Source organism: Microcaecilia unicolor, chromosome 1 (genome assembly GCF_901765095.1).
Source record: "Microcaecilia unicolor chromosome 1, aMicUni1.1, whole genome shotgun sequence".
Taxonomy (NCBI): domain Eukaryota; kingdom Metazoa; phylum Chordata; class Amphibia; order Gymnophiona; family Siphonopidae; genus Microcaecilia; species Microcaecilia unicolor.
In genome coordinates this window covers 626844361-626871369 of record NC_044031.1, presented here as the reverse complement: position 1 = coordinate 626871369, position 27009 = coordinate 626844361, and the positions used below count along the sequence as shown (strand labels likewise).

At 47.1% G+C, this 27009-nt stretch overlaps 1 protein-coding gene across 1 annotated transcript in view; it reads right to left on the bottom strand.

Annotated features, from left to right (window-relative positions):
• Window positions 1-27009, bottom strand: part of CPSF1 (cleavage and polyadenylation specific factor 1) — a 297206-nt gene that overhangs the window by 162738 nt on the left and 107459 nt on the right. Inside the window, 2 exon segments of the mRNA XM_030220640.1 lie at window positions 3385-3516; window positions 18072-18159. Of these exon segments, the coding sequence (XP_030076500.1) occupies window positions 3385-3516; window positions 18072-18159 (220 nt within the window).

The following is a 27009-nucleotide window of genomic DNA, read 5'->3' as shown; positions in this document are numbered from 1 at the left end:
CTGCACCGAAGTGCTGGGACCCTGACGCGTCGGTACCTCCACTACCGAAGGGGACCTCTCCTCTCGACATTGACGCTTCGGCGTCGACTCATCGCTGGCACCGATAGCCGGATGCATCGAAGGCGACCGATGACGGTGCTTCTTTGATTTTTTGCGGTGCCTGTCATCGGCGCCAGGTGGAACGGAGGAGGAGGAGATCGATCCCCCTCGGTCTCGAGGAACCGGGTCAGACAGGGTTCGGTCCCGAGGGCCAGGGCCAGAGGGAGTGACCGGGGCCGATTGCCCACGCGGCCTCTCACCCCTACCCTCACCGGAGGACCGGCGGGCCGACGGGACCTGTGCTCCTGGGGTCGATGCCATCGGTGCCAATTTCGCCGACATCGATACCGGTACCGAAGAACCGGCCGTCGATACCGATGCCGTCGAGGTCGACGTCGAGGGGCCGGCGCAAGTTCCAAAAAGACGGTCCCGTAGAACTTGCCTCGCAACCTGAGTCCGTTTCCGGAGACCAAGACACAAAGAGCACGACTTGATATTGTGCTCCGGCCCGAGGCACTGGAGGCACCAAGCGTGGGTGTGGGTCTGCGAGATAGGCCGGCCGCACCGACCACACTTCTTAAATCCACTCGGGACCTTCGAGGACATCGACGGAAAAATCGCGTCGGCGAAATTAAAGTCGTCGATGGCGGCGGTAAATCACACCTCGAAAAATAAATCGACCGCGCGGCCACAAGGCCGCAACGCGACGCCCCCGCTAGAAAACGAGGGGAAAACAAGCGCGTTCACTTTTTTTTTTTTTTTGTAACAAGAAAAAGAAAAAGGGGTCCGGAACGCGCGGGAACCAGAAACAAACAACAAAAAACAAGAAATTCGCGAAAACGCGACGGTTTTTCGGGGCTGACAAGAGAGAGCGGCGACGCACGACTCTCTCCAGCGCGGAAAAAACAAGACTGGCGGGAATGGTCGCGCACGGGCGGGAAGACGGCCGCGCATGCGCGGTGGGCGTGCCCTGCGTGCGGACCGCCCGCGAAGCTTCTTCCGGTTGGTGGGGGCTGCCGCGGACGTCACCCAGTCGTGAGAACAAGCAGCCTGCTTGTCCTCGGAGAAAGACTTATACGGTCTGTGCCAGAGCCGGTGGTGGGAGGCGGGGCTGGTGGTTGGGAGGCGGGGATAGTACTGGGCGGACTTATACGGTCTGTGCCCTGAAATAAACAGGTACAAATCAAGGTAAGGTATACACAAAAAACTAGCACATATGAGTTTATCTTGTTGGGCAGACTGGATGGACCGTGCAGGTCTTTTTCTGCCGTCATCTACTATGTTACTATGTATTAAAAACAGCAGTGGTTCGCCCTCTGTTAAAGAAAAAATCGAGACAAGGGATTTGCCTCGATGTTAGCACTGCTTGACTTCTCAGCAGCTTTTGACATGACATCAAGCTAGCACGATTGACAGAAACAGGTATCAATGGAACAGTACTTACTTGGTTCAGATCCTATCTATCAGACAGGCAACAATCCATAATGTTTGGCAACAACTCATCACCACCATGGCCACTGACCTGCGGGGTACCACAAGAATTGATACTGTCACCTATTCTGTTCAGTATCTACCTCAAGCTACTAGCTGAGCTGATTTGGTCAATGGATACTCAGTTCTACATCTATGCGGATATGTGCAGCTACTCATACCCATTGAACCTGACTTACCTACAGCCTTGAATAAACTGCTTACCCGTCTAACATCAATTCAAGAATGGGCTAAACAGAACAAACTTTGCCTGAACCCAAGTAAGACCAAGCTTCTCTGGGTCCCTACCACAAGTGGATACATCAGTGATTTTACGGTAAGGATCCTGAAAGGGAACTTTAAAACAATACAGGAACGGAAGACCTCTGAAGTCAGAATGATTAAATATTTTGGCACCCATCAGACAGGAGATCTGACTTGCTCTTTTAACAATGGTGAGCTCCAATCCAACCAGAGACTGCCTCCAGTGTTCAGATATCTGCATGTGCATAGATAACCATGATAACCATGAAATGAAACTAGCAGAATACTTGGCTTTATATCATTACTCCTGCCACAGTCTTTGCTAGTCATTCTGTTCATGTGCTGCCACCCAAGGCAACCCGTAAGCAGCGCCGACTCTGTGGAGTACTGTTTTTTCTCACCCATCTCTCTGTGCATGCCATCAGGCCTTATCTTTAGGAAGATTCACGGCTCACCATCCAGAAGCCTGGAATGGTTGAATCCTGTCTTATGCGTGTCTTATGTGTGAAGCTGCTGCTGCTTCCTAGAATCAGAAGCATAGGCGATGTCACTCCTGTCCCAGAAGGTTAAAAGGCAGTACTTTTATCTTCCTTTTTGGTTAGGGGTCAATCAGAGACATTTTCTTTTGCTACTGAAATGCAAGGTAGATTTTGTGATACTTTTGGTTTAAGTTTTGTTAGAGAACATTTAAAGAGTTTGTGTAAGATAAGATAGGTATGCTTTTCTCAGTAGCAGATTTGTTGCACTATTTCATGCTTGTGCTTGACACTTTTTGCTGTGCCATAATAAACTGTTGTGGGCACAGACCTCCCTCAGCTTTTTCACTGCCTGTGAATGGTGAACCCAAGAGTGGGTGTGGGATAAATAATTCCCTGGGCAGCCGCACCTACCCTACAGGACTTGTAATTTAAGGGAAGACACAATTACAGTTAATCTTGTTCACTTGTGCTGCCTTTTCAGGGCTTTTGAGGCTTGACTCTTGTTTGTTTGGCTCTTTTCTCTGTGCCCTACACAAAACTGTCCCTTAGTAATCCTAATTAAGGGGAAAAGAATAAAAGGAGTTCTATTTCTCATACACAGCACACCTGTGAGTGTAGTGCAGCCTCTCTGCAGGTAAATGAACACATGCTGTATAACACTATATTTTTTAACCTCCTGTATAAACTGCATGCATACTAGCTGCAAGCCTGAGACAGTGTATTACTGACAGTGAGGCAGTGACTGTTCAAGTGCAGAGAGACAGCATACGGAGAGGAAATCAGGATCTAGAGGAGCTCAAGTCATTCTCTCCTCATTCTCCCTATGATCCTCTCCCTTGTGGCTCAACCCTGCCCTCAACTGATCCACTGCATCCTATGACGACAGCAGCAACACACTGCCTTGGAGTACACCCTCCTCCTCCACTTCTGGGGCATATTGTTGTGTCAATCATGCAGCCTTCATCCTGCCAGGTAGCGGAGAGCAACACAGTACAGGCAGGCTACCATTGTCATCATTCTAGCACAAAGCCAGGATTGCTGCGCAGTGGAGAACAGATATGTGGGCTGCCACTTGTCACTGTATTATCACAGGGAAATTCCACAGTAGTAGCACCTACCACATCAAGCTCACCTGTTTGTCTGCATCTCTCCCTCTCTCACTCTGTGTTGCTGGGGTCTCCTGCAGTTTCTCTGTATATTTCAGAAGGAGTGAATTTCCCAAGCGGGACCCTAAGAACAAGTAGTTGGGTTCCATTGTGGTCATCTGAAGAGGGAAGATGTAAAAATGTGGAATTAGTGAGCTCAGACAGAATATACATGGCCTCCACATTTCTTATAAATTTACCTTATCCGGTAAAGCCAAGTTTCTTACCTGTAATCGGTATTCTCTGAAAGTGGCAGTTCAACAGAAGTGGGTTACATGATGTTGCTTACACTAAATGGATTCTTCCAGAGCTGTCTGGAAATGGCCTTTCACTGCCCATGCGTAGTACCACAGCTCCTCTCAGATATATTCATTTAGTTCTGACTGAAGGGAAAAGCTCCTCCTCAAAGGAGGATGGGTTATGTGCGAGCATTCATCTGCTCCCTTCAGAGAATACCCACTTTCTTTCTGTGAAGACACACAGGTCACACAATTGGGGTTGTCGTCCACAAAAAAAGAAAAAGAAAAAAAAAAGGGCAATCAGGGAAGGTAATGACAAGAAAGGAAAAAAATGGACCTAGAGTCAGGGATGGGAGGGGAGAAATTTGAGAATCCAAATCTACAGCCCTAGGGACAGAATCCCATGTCACAATCCCGCAAAGCTCTTTCAACATAGATCAACTTTAGTTGGGTGACAGATGCTGTCATTATGGGCCTCGGCACAATCCTCTAAGGGCAAACCTGCTCAATTTAAACAGGAGATGTAATTATTTTTCCATTATTTTAATTAAATTAAATATATTATACAACTCAGAACAATACAAGAAATTGGAAATGCCACATAACGACATGTTCAAAGTTATCCATAACTGAAATATATTCAACACTTTCGTCCACTATACATTAGGCAAATTAGAACCAAGAAAGGAAAAATAATACTTAACATTGTATCTAGGAAGTAATTAGTAAATTAATGATACCCACGTAGCCTACTCCAAGCTGTCTTACTACTACTACTATAAATCATTTCTATAGCGCTACCAGTCGTACGCAGCGCTTTACAACTGAACATGAAGAAAAGACAGTCCCTGCTCAAAAGAGCTTACAATCTAAATTAGGACAGACAGGACCAATAAGGATAAGGGTAGGACAGACAGAAGGACACATAGGGAAAGGGACTATTGAAGAGAGGAAGTCAAGATAAAGGTTACGAGCAAATGACAAGTTAGGAGTCAAAAGCAGCATCAAACAGGTAGACCTTTAGCCCAGATTTGAAGGCGGCCAGGGATGGAGCTAGATGTAAAGGCTCAGGAAGCCCATTCCAGGCATAAGGTGCAGTGAGACAAAAGGAACGGAGTCTGGAGTTAGCGATGGAGGAGAAGGGTGCAATTAGGAGAGATTTGCCTAGTGAACGGAGTTCCTGGGAAGGAGTGTAGGTAGAGATGAGGGTGGAGAAGTAGTGAGGGGCTGCAGAGTGAATGCACTTATAAGTCAATAAAAGGAGCTTGAATTTTATACGGAAACAGATAGGGAGCCAGTGAAGTGACTTCAGGAGAGGGCTGATATGGGCATAACGACTTTGGCTAAATATTAGTCGTGCAGCAGAATTTTGAAGAGGAGAGAGGTGGCTCAGTGGAAGACCTGTGAGAAGCAAGTTGCAGTAATCTAAGCGAGAGGTGATGAGAGTGTGGATGAGGGTTCTGATAGCGTGTTCAGAAAGGAAAGGGTGAATTTTGGCGATATTATAAAGGAAGAAATGACAGGTTTTAGCAATCTGTTGAATATGTGCAGAGGAGAGGGCATCGTCGAAGGTGACCCCAAGGTTACGAGCAGATGAGACAGGAAGAATGGGGGAAGGGGAGAGGTTGGTTTAGGTGGGAAGATAAGGAGCTCAGTTTTGGACATATTGAGCATCAGGGGGCGGTGAGACATCCAGGTAGCAATGTCAGAGAGGCAGGCAGATACCTTGGACTGGATTTCTGCCGAGATTTCTGGTGTGGAGAGGTAGATCTGGGAGTTATCAGCGTAAAGGTGATACTGAAAACCGTGGGAAGAGATCAGAGCACCAAGGGAGGAAGTATAGATGGAGAAAAGGAGAGGTCCCAGGACGGATCCCTAAGGTACACCCACTGACAGCAGGATAGAGGAAGAGGAGGATCCACCAGAGTATACACTAAAAGAACGCTGTGAGAGAGAAGAAGAAAACCACGAGAGAGCAGAATTCTGAAATCCAAGTGAGGACAGCGTGTCAAGGAGTAGGCTGTGATCAACAGTATCAAAAGCAGCAGAAAGATCGAGGAGGAGGATAGAATAGAGCCCTTTCGATTTAGCCAGGAATAGATCACTGGAGACTTTAGCAAGTGCTGTTTCAGTTGAATGAAGGGGACGAAAGCCAGATTGGAGTGGATCAAGAATAGGTTGAGAAGAAAGAAAGTCGAGGCAGCGACGGTGGACAGCACGTTCTAGTATCTTGGATAAGAAAGGGAGGAGGGAGAAAGGGGTGACAGCAGGAGAGATAGTGTTGAGTAGATGAGTGGGAATAGGGTCAGTGGAGCAGGTGGTTAGTTTTGAGGATGACAGAAGAAGTAAAGTTTCTTCTTCAGTGATTTCGGAAAAGGAAGAAAAGGAGGCAGGAGTAAGAGGGTTGAGAGAGTGGACTAAGGGAAGGGGGTGGAGGACAGCTGGTTGTGAATTCAAGTTTAATCTTGTGAACCTTATCATAAAAGTAATCAGCCAGAGTCTGGGGAGAAAGTGAAGAGGGAGTAGGAGGAGAAGGCACTTTGAGGAGAGAGTTTAGTGTGGCAAAGAGACGTCTAGGGTTTGAACCAATACAGTTAGTCAATTACTATAAATCACTTCTATAGTGCTACCAGTCGTACGCAGCACTTTAATTGGATGTAATAGTCCTGTTTGACAAGTTGGAGAGCAGATTGGAAGAAAGTCAGCAAGAAGTTGAAGTGAATGAAGTCAGCAAGGGCACAAGATTTAAGCCAAAGGCGTTCAGCAGAGCGCGCACAAAAACATAGGTAGCGGATAGTAGGGGTCAGCCAAGGTTGGGGTTTGGTACGTTTAACGGGACGAGACACAGGAGGAGCGAGAGTGTCCAGAGCAGATGACAGAATAGTATTATAGGAAGAGACAGCCTCATTGACGGACTTGGTTGACATAGCAGTAGAGAAAAGATTTGAGATACTGGAGGACAGGGTAGAAGGGTTAATAGCCTGTAGATTCCTAAATGTGTTGGTTAGAATAGGACGGGACTGGGGAGGAGGGTATTGAAGTGTAAAAGTTATAAGATGATGGTCACATAGGGGGAGAATTGAGGCAAGGAAATTGGAGGGTGAGCAGTTGGAGAAGAGTACAAGATCAAGACAGTGGCCATTCTGGTGAGTAGGGGCGGTGGAGCACAGTTGAAGATTGTCTAGACAATAACATTAACCTCTTCTTTAGACAGCAAAAAGTCTTCTAACTGCTTGGGGTCAAAGAATTGAAATTGTTTAGACTGAAATAATATACAGCACATACAAGGAAATTTAAGTACAAAATTTGCACCTACTGCCAAAGTCCTTGGGCGCAAAACCAAAAAGGCTTTGTGCCTTTTCTGTGTTTCTCTAGACAAATCTAGATAAATTCTTATTTTAGACTCCAAGAATAGAGAATCCAAATGACAAAAGGAAAGTCTCAGTACTGCATCTCGATCCATCTCCAGGGCAAAGGAAACCACCACAGTAGTTCTCTAATTATTATTATTAACATTTGTATAGCGCTACCAGACGCACGCAGAACTGAACACCTGACATAAAGAGACAGTCCCTGCTCAAAAGAGCTTACAATCTAAATAATACAGACAGACAAGACAGTTACGGGTGAGGGAAGTAATGGGTGAGAAGGAAGGAAGGGACACGGGGAGGGCAATTGAGTAATGGCTAGGAGCTAAAGGCAGTGGTGAAAAGGTGGGTTTTCAGCATAGATTTGAAAACAGGTAGAGATGGAGCTAGACGTATAGGTTCAGGAAGTTTATTCCAGGCATAAGGAGCCGCGAGAGAAAAGGAGCGAAGCCTGGAGTTAGCTGTGGAGGAGAAGGGGGATGACAAAAGAGATTTGTCCAGTGAACGGAGTTCATGGGGAGGAATGTAGGGCGAGAGGAGAGTGGAGAGGTAATGGGGGGCTGCAGAGTGGATGAATTTAAAGGTCAGTACAAGAAGTTTAAACTGTATAAGGAATCAGACAGGGAGCCAGTGAAGTGACCTGAGGAGTGGGTTAGTGTGGGTAAAACGATTCTGGCGGAAAATAAGTCATGCCGCAGAATTTTGGACAGATTGGAGAGGAGAGAGATGGCTGAGTGGAAGACCAGTGAGAAGTAAATTGCATTAGTCCAAGCGAGGTGACAAGGGTGTGGACAAGGGTTCTGGTAGCGTACTCAGAAAGGAAGGGGCGAATTTTGCTAATGTTGTAGTTAAAGAAACGACAGGTTTTGGCGATCTGTTGAATATATGCAGAGAAGGAGAGAGAGGAGTCAAAAATGACTCCAAGGTTACGGGCCGAGGAGACAGGGAGGATGTGAGAGCCATTAACAAAGACAGAGAAGGGGGGAAGAGAGGAGGAGGGTTTAGGGGGGGAAATGAGAAGTTCAGTTTTGGTCCTCTAATGAGGATTCCAAGAAGGATGTGAGGTTCATAGCCGCATTGAGCCTGCCATGAGTGGGAAAGCGCGGGGTACAAATGTAACAAAAAAAAAAAAATCTCCTACTTGGGTTTGAGAAGTTCCGGACAAAGATTTTACGTTAGTTTGTAAATACTGCGCCCGAGTTATAGGAGGCAAAGAATCTGCAGCCATACCTAGTATTTCAACCAAATATTTTTTAACCATCTCTATAGGTGTAATTAAAGGTGATCTAGGAAAATTTGTCAGCCTCAAATTAAGCCTCCTGGATTGATTTTCTAAATATTCTAAATGGCGAAAGGTAAAGTTTCTTTCTTTAATTGAGACTTGTCCCACAGATTCTAATTTTTGAATTTTCTTATCTAAAAGTTTCAATTCAGAGGATTGTTGAGCCGTTACCTGTGCCTGGATAATGGCTGCTTCAGACAATACCTTAATTTCACTAGTGTTTTTAGTTATCAATACTTGTAAAAAAGATTGAATGTTAAATGTCAGGTCCCAGAGTGACTCCATTGTCACTATGGCTGGTTTTGCTATAGTCCCCAAAGAAAAAACAGGAAGGGGAGCATCAATAGACAGTTTCAGAGTACTCACTATCTATGATGGCAATATTTGTATTGCTAGTTGTTCTTCCAGTCTGGTGCTCCTAGCCGTTTCTCCCAACATGGGCAGGTTCCCTCCCTGCACATTCAGGTCCCCTACATTCGGAGCTTGAGCTGCAGGACTTGACTCTGCGTTATCCCTTCCTGGCTGGGGGGGGGGAGTCGCACGTTGGACGGGACTCAAGGAAACCCCGTCGACACTGCTGGCCAGCGCTGATGCGCCAACTACGACGGCAGAAGAGGCTTGCCTGGGTCCCGGTGCTAACCCAAACTGATCCAAGGTCGTCTGGTGCTGGAGTTGGGTCCCGGTGGAGGTTGAGGGATTCTCCCGCACCTTCGCTCTCCTTTTCCCCATTGTCTGCGGGGGTCAGGAACCTCTCCCAACAGCGCTTCGATCAGGTAACTGGGCGCCTCTGGTGCGATTAAACGTTAATCCGCCATCTTGGATGAGGAGATGTAATTTACTAAAACTTGTATCTTACCTTTTCTTTAGTCATAGTAACATAGTAAATGAAGTCAGATAAAGACCTGACCAGTCCATCCAGTCTGCCCAACAGTCACATCGATTTATCAATTCATGATTAAATCAACAATGAATGTGATGATATACTTTATCACGAGTCACTCTTTGGTGTTTCTGGGACATAGACAATAGAAGAGCGCCCAGCTCTGTCCTTATGTTCCACCTACTGGAGTTGCTGTCAAAGCCCACTCCAGCCTATGCAAATCCGTCTTGTCATTTGCGGGACCCAGACTGTAAAAGTCTGCCCAGCACTGTCCTCGGTTCCAGCTACTGAAGTTGCCACTGAAGCCCTTTCCAGCCTATCCTAAACTGGATTGCCATATACAGACACAGACCTACAAAGTCTGCCTGGCATCAGCCTTGGTTCTTCACAGCCTGAGTAGCCATCCAAATGTCACTCACATATCCACCCCCATCAGCCATTTAATGGTTTTTAAATTTATTTTTGTTTTCTACCATCTATTTTCTAAATAGGGTTCCTCTGTGTTCTACCAGACCAGTCCAGAACAAATGGGTTATGTCAATCCACCAGTGGAAGAAGACAGAGAACAAAATAGTTTCAAGTGAACCGTCCCCTGAGGGCCTTGAGAAACCCCTGGAACTGCCTACTGTAACAAGAACCGAGTTCTTAACAGCAATGCAATACAACTCAATGGGAAAGGAGGCAATTGAACTGTTCAAGGGCTGAAGAAAACAGCACCTGCTCTAGCAAGAATCTTATCACCAACAGAAAACCAGAAAGTGCGGTTTCAACAGTAAAGAGGATACTTACAGTACCAAAATGTTTCATTTATTTAAATTTTGATATACTGCCCTTCAAAATAAAAAGCAAACCAGGAGTCCAAAATAGAGTTTAACACTGAAGAATGGCTGTCAGGGAGCATTATCATAAAGCAAGTTGACGAAGCCACAGCAGACGGAAATCCTGTATTGGGAGGGTTTTTCTTTTGTGGTAACGAGAGACCCAGATGACCAATTGAAGCTATCTACAAGCCCAAACCAGACTACTGGGCAGAATGAGAATCCCAAAAAAAGGAATACGTCCACTAGAAGAAGTGTGCATACCCTTGAACAGAGAAGATGGAGCAATGAGAGTGTAAGGCAGTGAGAAGGAATTATGCCTTGAATCACCAGAGCCAACAGTGGCTCCTCCCCCTCCAAAAAAAAAAAAACATCGGTCACATTATACCGAGTCCAGGCAAGAGTTACTACACATGGCACCAGAAGAATATGAGAGCCGAAAGAAATAAATAGTCAGAAATTGCCTCAGAAAAGTAAAAGAGGAATCAACTGCCTGCCCGTGGGCGGGCATATTGTGGGATATAAATGCCATAAATAAATAAATAAACTAATAAACTGTATGGTAGAAAGCAAAAAAAAAAAAAAAAAAAGAGTGAAGAACAACTCAGCAATTAACAGCAAGGAAGGCTCTGTGACAGAGTGAATGATACATACCTGTAGCAGGTGTTCTCCGAGGACAGCAGGCTGATTGTTCTCACGACTGGGTGACGTCCGCGGCAGCCCCCACCAACCGGAAAGAAGCTTCGCGGGACGGTCGGCACGCAGGGCACGCCCACCGCGCATGCGCGGCCGTCTTCCCGCCCGTGCGCGACCGCTCCCGCCAGTTGAATGACTAGCAAAAGATGAAACACACAACTCCAAAGGGGAGGAGGGAGGGTAGGTGAGAACAATCAGCCTGCTGTCCTCGGAGAACACCTGCTACAGGTATGTATCATTCACTTTCTCCGAGGACAAGCAGGCTGCTTGTTCTCACGACTGGGGTATCCCTAGCTCTCAGGCTCACTGAAAACAAGAACCCAGGTCAATTGAACCTCGCAACGGCGAGGGTATAACAGAAATTGACCTACGAAGAACAACTAACTGAGAGTGCAGCCTGACCAGAATAAATTCGGGTCCTGGAGGGTGGAGTTGGATTTACACCCCAAACAGATTCTGCAGCACCGACTGCCCGAACCGACTGTCGCGTCGGGTATCCTGCTGGAGGCAGTAATGAGATGTGAATGTGTGGACAGATGACCACGTCGCAGCCTTGCAGATCTCTTCAATAGTGGCTGACTTCAAGTGGGCCACCGACGCTGCCATGGCTCTGACACTATGAGCCGTGACATGACCCTCAAGAGTCAGCCCAGCCTGGGCGTAAGTGAAGGAAATGCAATCTGCTAGCCAATTGGAGATGGTGCGTTTCCCGACAGCGACCCCTAGCCTGTTAGGGTCGAAAGAAATAAACAATTGGGCGGACTGTCTGTGGGGCTGTGTCCGCTCCAAGTAGAAGGCCAATGCTCTCTTGCAGTCCAATGTGTGCAACTGACGTTCAGCAGGGCGGGTATGCGGCCTAGGAAAGAATGTTGGCAAGACAATTGACTGGTTAAGATGGAACTCCGACACCACCTTCGGCAGGAACTTTGGGTGGGTGCGGAGCACTACTCTGTTGTGATGAAATTTAGTATATGGAGCATGAGCTACTAGGGCTTGAAGCTCACTGACCCTACGAGCGGAAGTAACTGCCACCAAGAAAATGACCTTCCAGGTCAAGTACTTCAGATGGCAGGTATTCAGTGGCTCAAAAGGAGGTTTCATCAGCTGGGTGAGGACGACGTTGAGATCCCATGACACAGTAGGAGGCTTGATAGGGGGCTTTGACAAAAGCAAACCTCTCATGAATCGAACGACTAAAGGCTCTCCAGAGATGGCTTTACCTTCCACACGATAATGGTAAGCACTAATCGCACTAAGGTGATTCCTTACTGAGTTGGTCTTGAGGCCAGACTCCGATAAGTGCAGAAGGTATTCAAGCAGGTTCTGTGCAGGGCAAGAACGAGGTTCTAGGGCCTTGCTCTCACACCAAACGACAAACCTCCTCCACTTGAAAAAGTAACTCTTTTTAGTGGAATCCTTCCTAGAGGCAAGCAAGACCCGGGAGACACCCTCAGACAGACCCAACGCAGCGAAGTCTACGCCCTCAACATCCAGGCCGTGAGAGCCAGGGATTGAAGGTTGGGGTGCAGCAACGCTCCGTCGTTCTGCGAAATGAGAGTCGGAAAACACTCCAATCTCCACGGTTCTTCGGAGGACAACTCCAGAAGAAGAGGGAACCAGATCTGACGGGGCCAAAAGGGCGCTATCAGAATCATGGTGCCGCGGTCTTGCTTGAGCTTCAGTAAGGTCTTCCCCACCAAAGGTATGGGAGGATAAGCATACAGGAGGCCGGTCCCCCAATGAAGGAGAAAGGCATCTGACGCTAGCCTGCCGTGTGTCTGAAGTCTGGAACAGAACAGAGGCAGCTTGTGGTTGGTCTGAGAGGCGAAAAGATCCACCGAGGGGGTGCCCCACTCTCGGAAGATCTTGCGTACCACTCTGGAATGGAGCGACCACTCGTGCGGTTGCATGACTCTGCTCAGTCTGTCGGCCAGACTGTTGTTTACGCCTGCCAGGTATGTGGCTTGGAGAAGCATGCTGTGCTGGCATGCCCAGCGCCACATCCCGACGGCTTCCTGACACAGGGGGCGAGATCCGGTGCCCCCCTGCTTGTTGACGTAATACATTGCAACCTGATTGTCTGTCCGAATTTGGATAATTTGGCAGGACAGCCGATCTCTGAAAGCCTTCAGTGCGTTCCAGATCGCTCGGAGCTCCAGGAGGTTGATCTGCAGATCCTTTTCCTGGAGGGACCACAGACCCTGGGTGTGGAGCCCATCGACATGAGCTCCCCACCCCAGGCGAGATGCATCCGTCGTCAGCACTTTCGTGGGCTGTGGAATTTGGAACGGACGTCCCAGGGTCAAATTGGTCCGGATGGTCCACCAGAGCAGTGAAGTGCGGCAACTGGTGGAGAGGCGGATGACATCTTCTAGATTCCCGGTGGCTTGGAACCACTGGGAAGCTAGGGTCCATTGAGCAGATCTCATGTGAAGACGAGCCATGGGAGTCACATGAACTGTGGAGGCCATATGACCCAGAAGTCTCAACATCTGCCGAGCTGTGAACTGCTGAGACGCTCTGGTCTGCGAAGCCAGGGCCAGGAGATTGTTGGCCCTCGCTTCGGGAAGGTAGGCCTGAGCCGTCTGGGTATTCAGCAGCGCTCCTATGAATTCCAGAGACTGGGATGGCTGGAGATGGGACTTTGGGTAATTTATCACAAACCCCAGCAGCTCCAGAAGTTGAATAGTGCACTGCATGGACCGGAGGGCTCCTGCCTCCGAGGTGTTCTTGACCAGCCAATCGTCGAGATATGGGAACACGTGCACTCCCAGCTTGCGTAGGTAGGCCGCTACCACCACGAGGCACTTGGTAAACACTCGTGGGGCAGAGGCGAGCCCAAAGGGCAGCACACAATACTGAAAGTGCCGTGCGCCCAGGCGGAATCTGAGATACTGTCTGTGAGCTGGCAGTATCGGTATGTGAGTATATGCGTCCTTTAAATCCAGGTCACATAGCCAATCGTTTTTCTGAATCATTGGCAGAAGGGTGCCCAAGGAAAGCATCCTGAACTTTTCTTTGACCAGGAATTTGTTCAGGCCTCTCAGGTCTAGGATGGGACGCATCCCCCCTGTTTTCTTTTCCACAAGGAAGTACCTGGAATAGAATCCCTGCCCTTCCTGCCCGGGTGGTACGGGCTCGACCGCATTGGCGCTGAGAAGGGCGGAGAGTTCCTCTGCAAGTACCTGCTTGTGATGGGAGCTGAAAGACTGAGCTCCCGGAGGACAATTTGGAGGCAGGGAAGCCAAATTCAGGGCGTATCCGCACCGCACTATTTGGAGAACCCACTGGTCGGAGGTTATGAGAGGCCACCTTTGGTGAAAAATTTTTAACCTCCCTCCGACCGGCAGATCGTCCGGTACGGACACTTGTAGGGCGGCTATGTTCCCGTGGATCCAGTCAAAAGCCCGTCCCCGGCTTTTGCTGTGGAGGCGCAGGGGGCTGCTTAGGCGCACGCTGTTGACGAGAACGAGCGCGCTGGGGCTGTCCCTGTGCCTGGCGAGGCCTTCGGGCCGGCTGGTTGTACCTACGCTTCGCAAAAGAATAGGGTGCAGCCTGCCGGGCCCGGGAAAAACGTCCACCTGTAGAGGTGGATGCTGAAGGCGCCCGGTGGGAGAGCTTGTCGAGAGCGGTTTCCCGCTGATGCAGTTGGTCCACCATCTGCTCGACCTTCTCACCGAAAATGTTATCCCCCCGGCAAGGGACGTCAGCCAGTCTCTGCTGGGTGCGGTTGTCCAGGTCAGAGGCACGCAGCCATGAGAGCCTGCGCATCACTATACCTTGGGCCGCAGCACGAGATGCTACGTCACAGGTGTCAAAAATACCCCTGGACAGGAACTTTCTGCACGCCTTCAGCTGCCTGACCACCTCCTGATAAGGCCTGGACTGCTCCGGCGGGAGCTTATCGACCAGGTCCGCCAGCTGTTGCACATTGGTCCGCATGTGGATGCTCATATAGAGCAGGTACGACTGGATGCGGGTCACGAGCATGGAGGATTGGTAGGCCTTCCTCCCAAACGAGTCCAGAGTGCGAGACTCCCGCCCCGGGGGCGCCGAGGCGGTATCCCTCGAACTCCGTGCCCTCTTGAGAGCAGAATCCACGACCGCTGAGTCATGGGGCAATTGGGGCCGCATGAGCTCTGGGTCAGAGTGGATCCTGTACTGGGACTCTGCTTTCTTGGGAATGGTGGGGTTAGTTAATGGTCTCACCCAGTTCCGGAGCAGCGTCTCCTTCAGGACATTGTGCAGCGGCACCGTGGAGGACTCTCTAGGTGGTGATGGATAGTCGAGGACCTCGAGCATCTCGGCCCTCGGCTCTTCCACAGAGACCACGGGAAAGGGAATGCTAATAGACATATCCCGCACAAAGGAGGCAAAGGAGAGACTCTCAGGAGGTGAGAGCTTCCTCTCCGGTGAAGGCGTGGGGTCCGAGGGAAGGCCCGTAGACTCCTCTGAGGAGAAATATCTAGGGTCCTCCTCTTCCCCCCACGAGTCCTCATCCTCGGTATCGGACATTAGCTCATGTAGCTGAGTCCTGAACTGGGCCCGGCTCGACGTCGAGGCACCAAGGTCTCGGTGTCGTCGAGCGGTGGACTCCCGCGCCGGCGGGGACGGAGCTCCCTCCATCGACGTCGACGGGGACTCCACCTGCGTGGCGGTCGAGACCGGCACCGCAAGCGGCGGCGGTGTCGATAGCCCCGGCGCCAGGCTAGAGCTCGCCGGCGCCACAGTCATCGGCGCCGAGGGCGCAAGCACCCCCGGCGCCGGCACAGCCTGGCGCATCAGCCCTTCCAGGATCCCCGGAAGGATGGCTCTGAGGCACTCATCCAGGCCCGCTGCCGGGAAAGGCGGTGGGGCCGGTAAGGGTGTCGGTGCCGGAAGCTGCTGGGGGCCAGGAGACGGCACCGAGGTGCCGGAACCCCGACGCGTCGGTACCTCCACCACCGACGGAGACCTCTCCTCACGACGATGACGCTTCGGCGTCGCCTCCTCTTCGGGATGCACCGAAGGCGACCGGTGACGACGCTTCTTATCTTTCTTCCGATGCACGTCACCGGCGCCGGAGGGCATGGAGGAGGAAGAGGTCGATCCCCCTCGGTCTCGAGGTACCGGGTCAGACAGGGTTCGGTCCCGTGGGCCACGAGCTGAGGGCGTGACCGGGGCCGACTGCCCACGCGGCCTCTCACCCCCACTCTCACCGGCGGACCGGCGGGCCGACGGGACCTGTTCTCCTGGGGTCGCTGCCATCGGTGCCGATGTCTCGGGCATCGATACCGGTACCGAAGGGCCGGGCGTCGATACCGATGCCGTCGAGGTCGACGTCGAGGGGCCGGCGCAAGTTCCAAAAAGACGGTCCCGCAGAACTTGCCTCGCAACCTGAGTCCGTTTCCGGAGACCGAGACACAAAGAACACGACTTGAGATTGTGCTCCGGCCCGAGGCACTGGAGGCACCAAGCGTGGGTGTCGGTCTGCGAGATCGGCCGGCCGCAGCGACCACACTTTTTAAATCCACTCGGGACCTTCGAGGACATCGACGGAAAAATCGCGTCGGCGAAGTCAAAGTCGTCAATGGTGGCTAAAATCACACCACGAAAAACAACGACCGAGCGGCCACTAGGCCGCAACGTGGCGTCCCCGCTGGAAGCGAGGGAAAAAAGGGAGCGCGTGTCCCACACGCGCAGGGTTTCTCTTTTTTTTTTTTTTTTTTAAAGAAACCGGGCGGTAACGAGAACCGAAAAAAAAAACCAAAGTTGTAAACAAGCACGATCCGCGTAAACGCGATCGACGATCCGGCGGCTGAACAGAGAGAGCGCAAAACACGACTCTCTCCAGGCGCGGAAAAAAAGGAACTGGCGGGAGCGGTCGCGCACGGGCGGGAAGACGGCCGCGCATGCGCGGTGGGCGTGCCCTGCGTGCCGACCGTCCCGCGAAGCTTCTTTCCGGTTGGTGGGGGCTGCCGCGGACGTCACCCAGTCGTGAGAACAAGCAGCCTGCTTGTCCTCGGAGAACACCTGATCGTTGGAGCTCAAGAGTTACTGAGATGCTGAAGCTGCATAGGTATGGGAAAATGTATGTACAACTTACCTCACAGAAGAAACGTTGAGCCCAGAGTAAAAATGAAAACCAAAGCCTTGACTCACACAAAAGGAAGCACAAGCTTGCCTTTCTCCTCATAAATCTGCTAAACAGAGAAGGAATTGGAAGGGGGGCGGGGGGAAGACTCAGTGAGTGTCACCCAGCTCTAATCAAATGAACATCAAACTTGTAAAGGAGCTTAATTTTAAAGATAATAACCTCCTGCTCAACTGACTCTCAGCTACAAACTGGGCAGGAGCTGGTTATGAAGCACCAAGAGAGAACTGCACTGTCAGTCCATCATCCGCTGAGACAGAGAACATACTGAATGTTCTATGGTTGCACTGGTCCCTTAGGAGGCGGTTCACTTGGAACTATTTTGCTCTCCGTCTCCTTCTACAGGTGGATGGACATAACCCATTTGTTCTGGACTGGCCTGGTATGACAAGGAAAAACCAGAAGGAAAACTGACTGGGCAAAGCAAAATATCTTTGGCAAAATGTTTAGCCTGATGGACAGTGAAGAAGTCCTACTAATCCAGTTTTCAGATTAAGAAAAAAAAAAACCCTTATTTGAGCTGTTAAAACAAATCTGCTTTTAACAGGGGAAGCACAGGACCTTGGGCTCTGCCGAACATACCAAAAATACCATGTGAGGCTCATTCCTGTTATGATAGAAGAACAAATAATCCACTTGGAGACATCACAGATGTAAGACATTGATGCATTATTTGAACAAGGATGAAAGCTAGGATTGGGGGTAGGGGGGAGGGAGAACAAGTTGGTCCAGAATTATGATCAGTCATTGGTGTTCTATAACAATCTGATATAAATATTATTTAAAATTTGGGGATCTGTATGCTGGATCAAGTACAGAAACTTGCCTGCTCATCTAGCCAGGATACTATGAACTAAAAATGACAAACAAAAATGGACTAAAAAAAGATCATTATTCTTTACTTGGTTAAGCTTGTGCAGCCAATATCTAGGTGATTCCACAAGCACACTAAACAAAAAAGAGCAAAGAAGGTGGTGTACATGGAGGAAGACTTTCTACCAGGTACTTGTGACACTGGAAGTAGGATACTTGGCTAGATGGACCACTGGTCTGACCCAGTATGGCTATTCTTAGGTTCTTATGCTTAGAATGAGATTTAATGAATATTCCATGGTTGTATTTTGGGTGGGTTGGGTGGCCGATCTGTGGGTTACACATGAGCACAGCCTATTTTTAGGGTTTCAGGATGTGTTACAATGCGATGTACAAAGCAGTCATAGTCCAGCACACAGGGTGAGAAGGGAACAGAAGAACTTACACATGTGGTGAGAACACTGGCTGCTGCTTTGTCAAAATGGAAGGCGCGTACACTTCTCATCCCATCAGTGATAAGAGTCAGAACATAGCTGAGGAAGATAAAGAGAACCAATCAAACAGTAGCTTCTAATCTCATATAGCAAAAGAGAGCGTCTAAGACATTCATTAAATAACAGCTACAAAGCAAGTGAGCAGAAAAGCCAACCAAGGAAGGGAGATGCTGGTTTGTTCCACATTTTTCTACTGTGAAAGCTCAAAGCATGTTAAAACAGGCCAGAGTGAGTATGACTGGTTTGTATTTTAGCAAGAAAAGCGCTCAGTAGTGCTCTCACGTCTTGACTACTGCAATTCCTTATTACAAGGTCTTCAGCTTTCTCATCTTTAGAGGCTACAAATAATTCAACATATTGCAGTGAAGGTTCTCTATTATAAAAACAACAACAACAACAACCTTAATTATGTCTCTCCTTTCCTGTTCACAGAACACTGGATTCCTATTTCATTCAACATCCATTTAAAGTATTGATCACCATTCATCAAGTGCTCTATTCTGGTCAGACTATGTTTGTTTCTTTCTGTCTTGTTCCATACATATCACCACTTGTACTTCAAACTTCCACTCAAAATCTACTGGTCATCCCTTCTCTTGCACAAACTAAATTTGATTTCACTTGACTTTCCTGTTTCTGCACAATTGCTCCTATGCTCTGGAACAATGTAACAGAGAACTTAAAATCTATTACTTTCAGCAATCTTTTCCTTCTAATTAAATCAGCCCTCATCAGTGGAACGGTGGACGGACCCTGACTGTGGTGACAGTGAGGGACTACACTTTTATCCTACTAGATCCCTATTGTGTCGTTAAGAATAATGATGACTGTACATTGGCATACTTACTGAATTTATTAAATCAGAGGTGGCTGGACCCTGACCATGGTGTGAGGGTCTACACATTCACCTTGATAGTTCCCTGTCTTGTTAAGAATTAATGATTACTATACATTGGCATATTTATTGAATCTGACTTGCACATACAATTCTTTTTGTGGAAGTCTTGTCTGCTTTTTTCCACCTAGACGTTCTGAGAGAAGGACATTTCTCTGGTGATTATTTTGCTCTGTGCTTTGGGAACTTAAAGATTGGGGTTTAAAGGAGGAATTGTAGGTTACTGATAGACAGAATAAAATATATAAAAAAGCTAACTTTATCAACTAGTTTCCATACTATTTTCCCCCGGGAAACAGTGATCCTAACATGATCAAGTTTGAGCTATCTGGGATGACCCCGCAAAGGAAAACTACTGTAGCTGCATTTAATTTTCGGAAGTGCAACTATAATAAAATGAGGAAAATGGTTAAAGAGAAACTAAAAGGATTGGCTGCAAAGGTTAGGACACTAAATCAGGCGTAGATGTTATTCAAAAATACCACCTTGGAAGCCCAGTCCAGATGCATTCCACGTATTTGCAAAGGTGGAAAAAAAGAGAAAGCGATAGCCAGCATGGCTAAAAGGTGAAGTAAAAGAGGCTATTACAGCCAAAAGATTGTCCTTCGAAGAATTGTAAAAGGATCCAAATGAAGAAAGTAAGAAGCAACATAAGCACTGGAAAGTCAGATGCAAAGCATTAGTAAAGAAGGCTAAACAGAATATGAAGAGAAACTTGCTGCAGAGGCTAAAACTCGAATTAACAACTATTTACATCAGAAGCAGAAAGCCTGCGAGTGAATTGGTGGGACCATTAGATCATGAAGGAGCAAAAGGGGTGCTCAGGGAGGACAAGGCCATAGCGGAGAAACTGAATGAATTCTTTGCTTCTGTCTTTATGGAAGAAGATGTAAAAGATCTGCCTGTAGCAGAAATGTTTTCAAGGGTGATGATACGGAGGAACTGAAACAAATCTCGGTAAACCTGGAAGATGTACTGAGACAAATTGACAAATTAAAGAGTAGTAAATCACCTGGACTGGATGGCATACATCCAAGGGTATTCAAAGAATTCAAGCATGAAAATTGCTGATCTGCTGTTAGTAATATGTAACCTGTCATTAAAATCATCCGTAGTAAGTGAAGACTGTAGGGTGGCCAATGTGATGCTGATCTGTAAAAAGGGTTCTAGAGGTGATCCGGAAAATTACAGACCGGTAAGCCTGACGTCGGTGCCAGGCAAAATAGTGGAAACTATTATAAAGAATAAAATTACAGAACACACAGACAAACATGGCTTAATGGGACAGAGTCAAAATGCGTTCAGCTAAGGGAAGTCTTGCCTCACCAATTTGTTTCATTTCTTTGAAGGCATGAATAAACATGTGGATAAAGGTGAGCCAGTTGATGTAGTGTATCTAGATTTTCAGAAAGCTTTTGACAAAGTTCCTCATGAGAGACTCCTGAGAAAATTAGAGTGTCATGGGATAGGAAGCAAGGTTCTGGTGTGGATTAGGAATTGGTTATTGGACAGAAAACAAGAGGGTAGGGTTAAATGGTAATTTCTCTCAGTGGAGGAGGGCGAATAGTGGAGTGCTGCAGGGATCTGTATTGGGAATGGTGCTATTTAACATATTTATAAATGACAAGGAAATCGGAACGATGAGCGAGGTATTAAATTTGCAGATGACAAAACTACTCAAGGTTGTTAAAACACATGTGGACTGGGAAACATTGCAGGAAGACCTTAGGAAATTCGAAGACTGGGCATCCAAGTGGAAGATGACATTTAATGTGAACAAATGCAAGGTGATGCACATTAGAAAGAATAATCCAAATCATAGCTACCTGATGCTAGGGTTCCACCTTGGGGGTCGGTGCTTAAGAAAAAGATCTGGGTATCGTTGTAGATAATACGCTGAAATCTTCTGCTCAGTCTGCGGCAGCGGCCAAAAAAGTAAAACAGGATACTAAGAATTATTAGGAAAGGGATAGTGAATACGATCGAAAATACTATAATGCCTTTGTATCACTCCATGGTGAGACCGCACCTTAAGTATAGCGTTTCATTCTGCTCGCCGTATCTCAAAAAAGATATAGCAGAATTAAAAAAGGTTCAAAGAAAAGTGACCAAAAGGATAAAGGGGATGGAACTCCTCTCATAAGAGGAAAGGCTAAACAGGTTAGGGCTCTTCAGCTTGGAAAAGAGACGGATGAGGGGGAGATATGATTAAGATCTATAAAATCCTGAGTGGTGTAGAATGAGTAGAAGTAAATTGATTTTTTACTTGTTCCAAAAGTACAAAGACTAGGGGGACACTCAAGGAAGTTACATGAAAATAAAACAAATAGGAGGAAACATTCACTCAACGAACAGTTAAGCTCTGGGACTCTTTGCTGGAGGATGTAGTAACAGTGGTTAGCGTATCTGGGTTTAAAAAAAAGGTTTGGACAAATTCCTGAAGGAAAAGTCCATAGTGTACATGGGGAAATAACTGCTTGCTCCAAGATTGGTAGCATGGAATGTTGCTGCCAATTGGGTTTCTGTCAGGTACTTGTGACCTGGCTTAGTCACTGCTTGGAAAACAGGATACTGGGGCTAGATAGACCATGAGTCTGACTCAGTATGGCTACTCTTATGTTCACCCAATTTCTGATATTTTACTGTAAACCACTTAATTCGTTTTTGCCAGCCGTTATATCAAATAAAGATAAAAGCTGAAACTTGATTAAACTTGAGAACAGATTAGATCTTAAACTACGTGCTGTTATAACCCCACTGAATATATAACTCAAAAGTGACTTAACAGCAAAAACTTGTAAATAAACTTGTAAAAATACTAGTACTTATTTTATTTATTTATTTATTGCATTTGTATCCCACATTTTCCTACTTACTTGCAGGCTCAATGTGGCTTACAGAGTATTGTTATGACATAGTCAATTCCAGGATATCAGATACAATTGGTAATGTACAAAGATTAAGTAGGGGAAGAGAGAAGGAAGGTGTTAGGCAGGATAGTGTAGAAGGTGGGCTTTAATAGCTGGATGGGTTGGTGAGGCTATGGGTTATCTTTGTAGGCCTTGTTGAAGAGGTGTGTCTTCAGAGATTTGTGAAAGTTAGTTATTTCATCAATAGTTTTCAGGGCTGTAGGTAGTGCATTCTCTGTGCTACTACACATTTGCTGTGTTACTTATAACCACATATGAGACAGTCCCTATTTGACAGAAATTATCATCTATTCAAGACAAACAAATAAGGGATTAGAGAGTTAATTTATTATGGGAATGATTGAAACATGTATTGACCAGGTGAAAAGGGGATCAGAAGTTAAAAGCAGATTCAAAAAGGTGAGCTTTTAGCCTAGATTTAAATAGGGCTAGAGATGGAGCTTGGAAGTCTCAGGAAGTCTATTCCAGGCATATGATGCAGAAAGATGGAAGGAATGGAGTCAGTTTGCGGTATAGAAGGTACAGATTAGAGACTGACCCGATGAACAGAGTTTGCTGAGAGGAAGTGTAGAGACAGATAAGAGTGGAGAGATACTGTGGAGCTGCAGAATGAATTCACTTGTAAGTCAGCAAAAGGAGTACGAACTGTATGTGGAAACGGATAGGAAACCAATGAAGTGACTTGAGGAGAGGGTTATTTGAGAATAGCGACACTGATGGAAGATAAGTCACGTAGCAGAATTCTGAACAGATTAAAGGGGAGAAAGATGATTTAGTGGGAAACTTGTAAAAAAAAAAAAAAAAAAAAACAAGTTGAAAAAATCTACACATGAGGAGGGTGGGAAAGGGTTTTGGTAGCGTGCCAAGAAAGAAAGGGACACGAGACTTAACTGGCCTGGACGCCTAGAGCCGCTCCTCCCGTCAGCAATAGTTTTTTACCAGATCGTAGCAGCCAGTTTCATACCTTTCCCTTGCTCCTGTGGCATTTCAACATCGGAACGAATGGTGACTAAAACCACCCAAAGCAACGGCACGCCTCCCATCCAGCCTCCAAGCGGAATAAGTCTGATGGTAATTCGCTTCAGAAGCCATTGCCTAGTGAGTACTCAGCGTCGTTTACTGAGGACCTTAAATTGCTGCGTGATCTTATGCAGCAGAACCTCGCCTCCACCGTCGAAATTAAGGCAGAGCTTGCTGAAATCAACACCCGATTTACACAGTTTAATGTCCACTTCAAATTCTTAGAGGACAGGATGTCTGCCCATGATGACTTTCAGCAGGAGATGTCCCGAAAGTTAAACAAGATGGAGCTGATGGGTTCCAAGATGGCACTTTGACCACACGCACCTGAATTTGCTCTGAGAGGAAGGTGCAGGTTTTTGCTTCTTTCGCGCTCTTCGACCCATCGATTACGATGGGGAAGCGGAGGAGAAAGGTGAAGGAGGTCCCCTCAACTCCTGGAACCTTTTCGTCGATGAAACAAACAACGCTGCAGTTTCCAAAGACGCAAACAGGACCTTTGAGTACTTCAACTCCTTCTGCAGCTATCGACGCGCAGGCGTCAATGGAGAGCGGAGACGGGGTTTCTTTGAGCCTCGTGGAATGCACGGCACCACGACAACCGGGGAGTGAGCTGTTTGCAGTAGCCCAAGCAGAAAAGGACACCGGAGGGGTGAAACCAGAGCTGCAAGAGGGGCAGACTACAGCGAATATGAGCGGGACCCAGGACCAAGAGACTTCGGCTTCGTTGGCCTTGAAGGTATTACCTCAGGACATAGTGTCCAAACTTTCACGTCGTGAGGCCCTGCCACACTCCCCTTTACCAACAAGTGGTATAACCAAACCAGCCGTTGTGACGCTTGAGTCACTATGGGATATGGTTTACAGCACACACTCCTCTATGCAAATTATGATTAAAGAAAATACTGACGATATTAAAGTTCTTTCAGAAGCCGTTCTGATGCAGGCACAGGTGACTGCGCAGCAGTCCTTTAAAATGGAAAAAGTGGAATCTAAAATTCTAGAAATGGGGACTTTAGAAACAGCCTTGGTTAAGGATAACAATTTTCTTCATAAACGTTTGGAATACCTGGAGAACCAGGCTAGAAGACTTAATCTAAGGTTTCTTAATTTCCCCAAGTCTCCTCTAATTCCTCCTTTGGAGATGGTGAGAAAGTATATGACTGAGATTCTAGGGATGGATAAAGACTCACTGCCTCCTATTACGCGTGCCCAATACACCTGGAACCCCAAGGGGAAGGTGGGAGAATCCCCTTTGCAACCAATGGGAGAAGCAATGAATCTTACTTCCTTCCTCGAAAACTCGTTGGAAGTTATTACTCAGAGGACTACTATGTTGGTCACCTTTGTGTTGGAGCCAGACCGGAATGCTGTTCTAAGACTTTCCTTAAGACACTTAGAAAGACTGTTTATGGGTTCAAAACCCAGAATTTTTCCTGATCTCTCTAAGTCAACGCAGATGAGACGGAGGGCCTTTTTGGCGCTGCGCCCCAGAGTCGAGGCTGTAGGAGCAAGTTTTGTTTTACGTTTTCCTTGCATTTGTAACTTATTGCTAGAGACTAAACAGTATCAATTTATGGACCCAAAGCAGCTTAAAGATTTTCTAGATGCAAGAGTTGAAGTGAATGTTGTATGCCCTCCCTGAATAGCAGGCTGGAGTTAGATTTACAGAGGTAGCAAGTGTGTTGTTGTTTTTTCTTCTTCTTTTCCTTTTTATATTGTATTTCTAAAGTCTTGGAACCAGATTTTCTTTAATTGTGGACGAAAGATCTAAACTCTTTTTCTTTAATAATTTTTTTCCTGTAAATTTAATGCGGATTGCAATGTCTCATTGTTTTGTGAGATTTTATAAAATTTGAATAGAGGATTAAAAAAAGAAAAAAAAAAGATGGAGCTGATGCAGCGGGAGATCGAGGATCTTCAAAATCACTTGCGGCGGAACAATATTCGAATCTTGGGAATCCCTGAGCAAGCTGAGGGTAATGATATTCTTCCATTTTTAACAACACTTATTCAGAGCATTAAGGCGCTTTCTCCTAACTTTGATGCTGACATAGAACAAGCGTATCGTGTTTCAATGCGCCCTGTACCTGGAAAAAATTATCCTCGTCCAGTAGTTGTTAAATTTGTGCGCCATGAGCAAATGATGACAGTTTTGAGCGCTGCCAGAGTTAAATCTCCTGTCTTCTATGGCACCGCAAAACTCCTGCTCGTCCCTGACCTTTCTAAAGCCACTGCTAAGAAGAGAAGTCTCTTTCTACAACTGCGCCCTAAGTTGAAGGCTCTGGGTGCTGTAGAAATATACTGTCTCAGGCTAAGAGCTAGGCCTCTTAAAATAAAAAATCATCTTTGATTCAAAATACATTTCACTGCAGCACAAAGCTGAAATGAGTTCCTAGAGCTGGCAAGGGAGGGGGCATTTGCTCTTGTCAACAATCCTGGGACTGGCACCTGCGAGAAGTCATGAGCTAAGATGTTTTGGCTAATGCGAGTAGAGGGTCAGGTGCAAGTAAAAGGGAGGGGGAGCTGAGGAGGACAAAATGATCTGTGACGTTATTTCTTCGAAGATGTTGTCCTAAACATAATTTGTTTATACTTAGGGCTTGAGAACATGTGAAGTACTTCTGATCAACTGATAAGGGCAAAGAGCTCTGGTGAGAAAGCTGGGGTCCACTGAAATGAATAGGGTCAAAATGGTATAAAAAGGGGAGTCAGAAGGGTATTAGAATCAGAAGACTCCAGAAGGCTGGGGAGAGAGGACGTGTCATGAAGAGCTGTTCCGCTATGTGAATGCCTGATTTGCCTGTACTGCTATTGGTGAGATTGTAATAAACCCACCTCCCCGCTCCCCCCGTTTTCTATTTCTGTTGATGGCTCTCTCATTCTCCCTGTCTCCTCAGCTCGAAACCTTGGGGTCATCTTTGACTCTTCTCTCTCCTTCTCTGCTCATATCCAGCAGACCGCCAAAACCTGTCGTTTCTTTCTTTACAACATCCGCAAAATCCGCCCCTTTCTTTCCGAGCACTCTACCAAAACCCTCATCCACACCCTTGTCACCTCTCGTTTAGACTACTGCAACCTGCTTCTTGCTGGCCTCCCACTTAGTCACCTCTCCCCTCTCCAGTCGGTTCAAAACTCTGCTGCCCGTCTCATCTTCCGCCAGGGTCACTTTACTCATACTACCCCTCTCCTCAAGACCCTTCACTGGCTCCCTATCCGTTTTCGCATCCTGTTCAAACTTCTTCTACTAACCTATAAATGTATTCACTCTGCTGCTCCCCAGTATCTCTCCACACTCGTCCTTCCCTACACCCCTTCCCGTGCACTCCACTCCATGGATAAATCCTTCTTATCTGTTCCCTTCTCCACTACTGCCAACTCCAGACTTCGCGCCTTCTGTCTCGCTGCACCCTACTCCTGGAATAAACTTTCTGAGCCCCTACGTCTTGCCCCATCCTTGGCCACCTTTAAATCTAGACTGAAAGCCCACCTCTTTAACATTGCTTTTGACTCGTAACCACTTGTAACCTCTCGCCTCCACCTACCCTCCTCTCTTCCTTCCCGTTCACATTAATCGATTTGATTTGCTTACTTTATTTATTTTTTGTCTATTAGATTGTAAGCTCTTTGAGCAGGGACTGTCTTTCTTCTATGTTTGTGCAGCGCTGCGTATGCCTTGTAGCGCTATAGAAATGCTAAATAGTAGTAGTAGTAGTAGTTATATCCCAGTGAGTTCTTCTGATTATGGAGCTTGTCAGTGCCCAGTCTATACTATTATATCTACTGAATACTGGGTTTCTTTCTAATTGAGAAGCCTGCTGCTGCTCTGACTGTATAGAACTGTCATGAGCAGGTACAAGGTTGGGGTAATTAAGTATTTGGAGGGAACATGCAATCCTTATCAGGATAGTAGAAAGCTCATGGCTTCCGCTGCGCAACAGAGGTGGCAGACCTAATTATTACTCAGTGCTCAGTATGGTTTGCTGTACCCGGCTGTCATGCGTGTAACACTACAGAACACTAAGCACTATACTGACCCAGCAG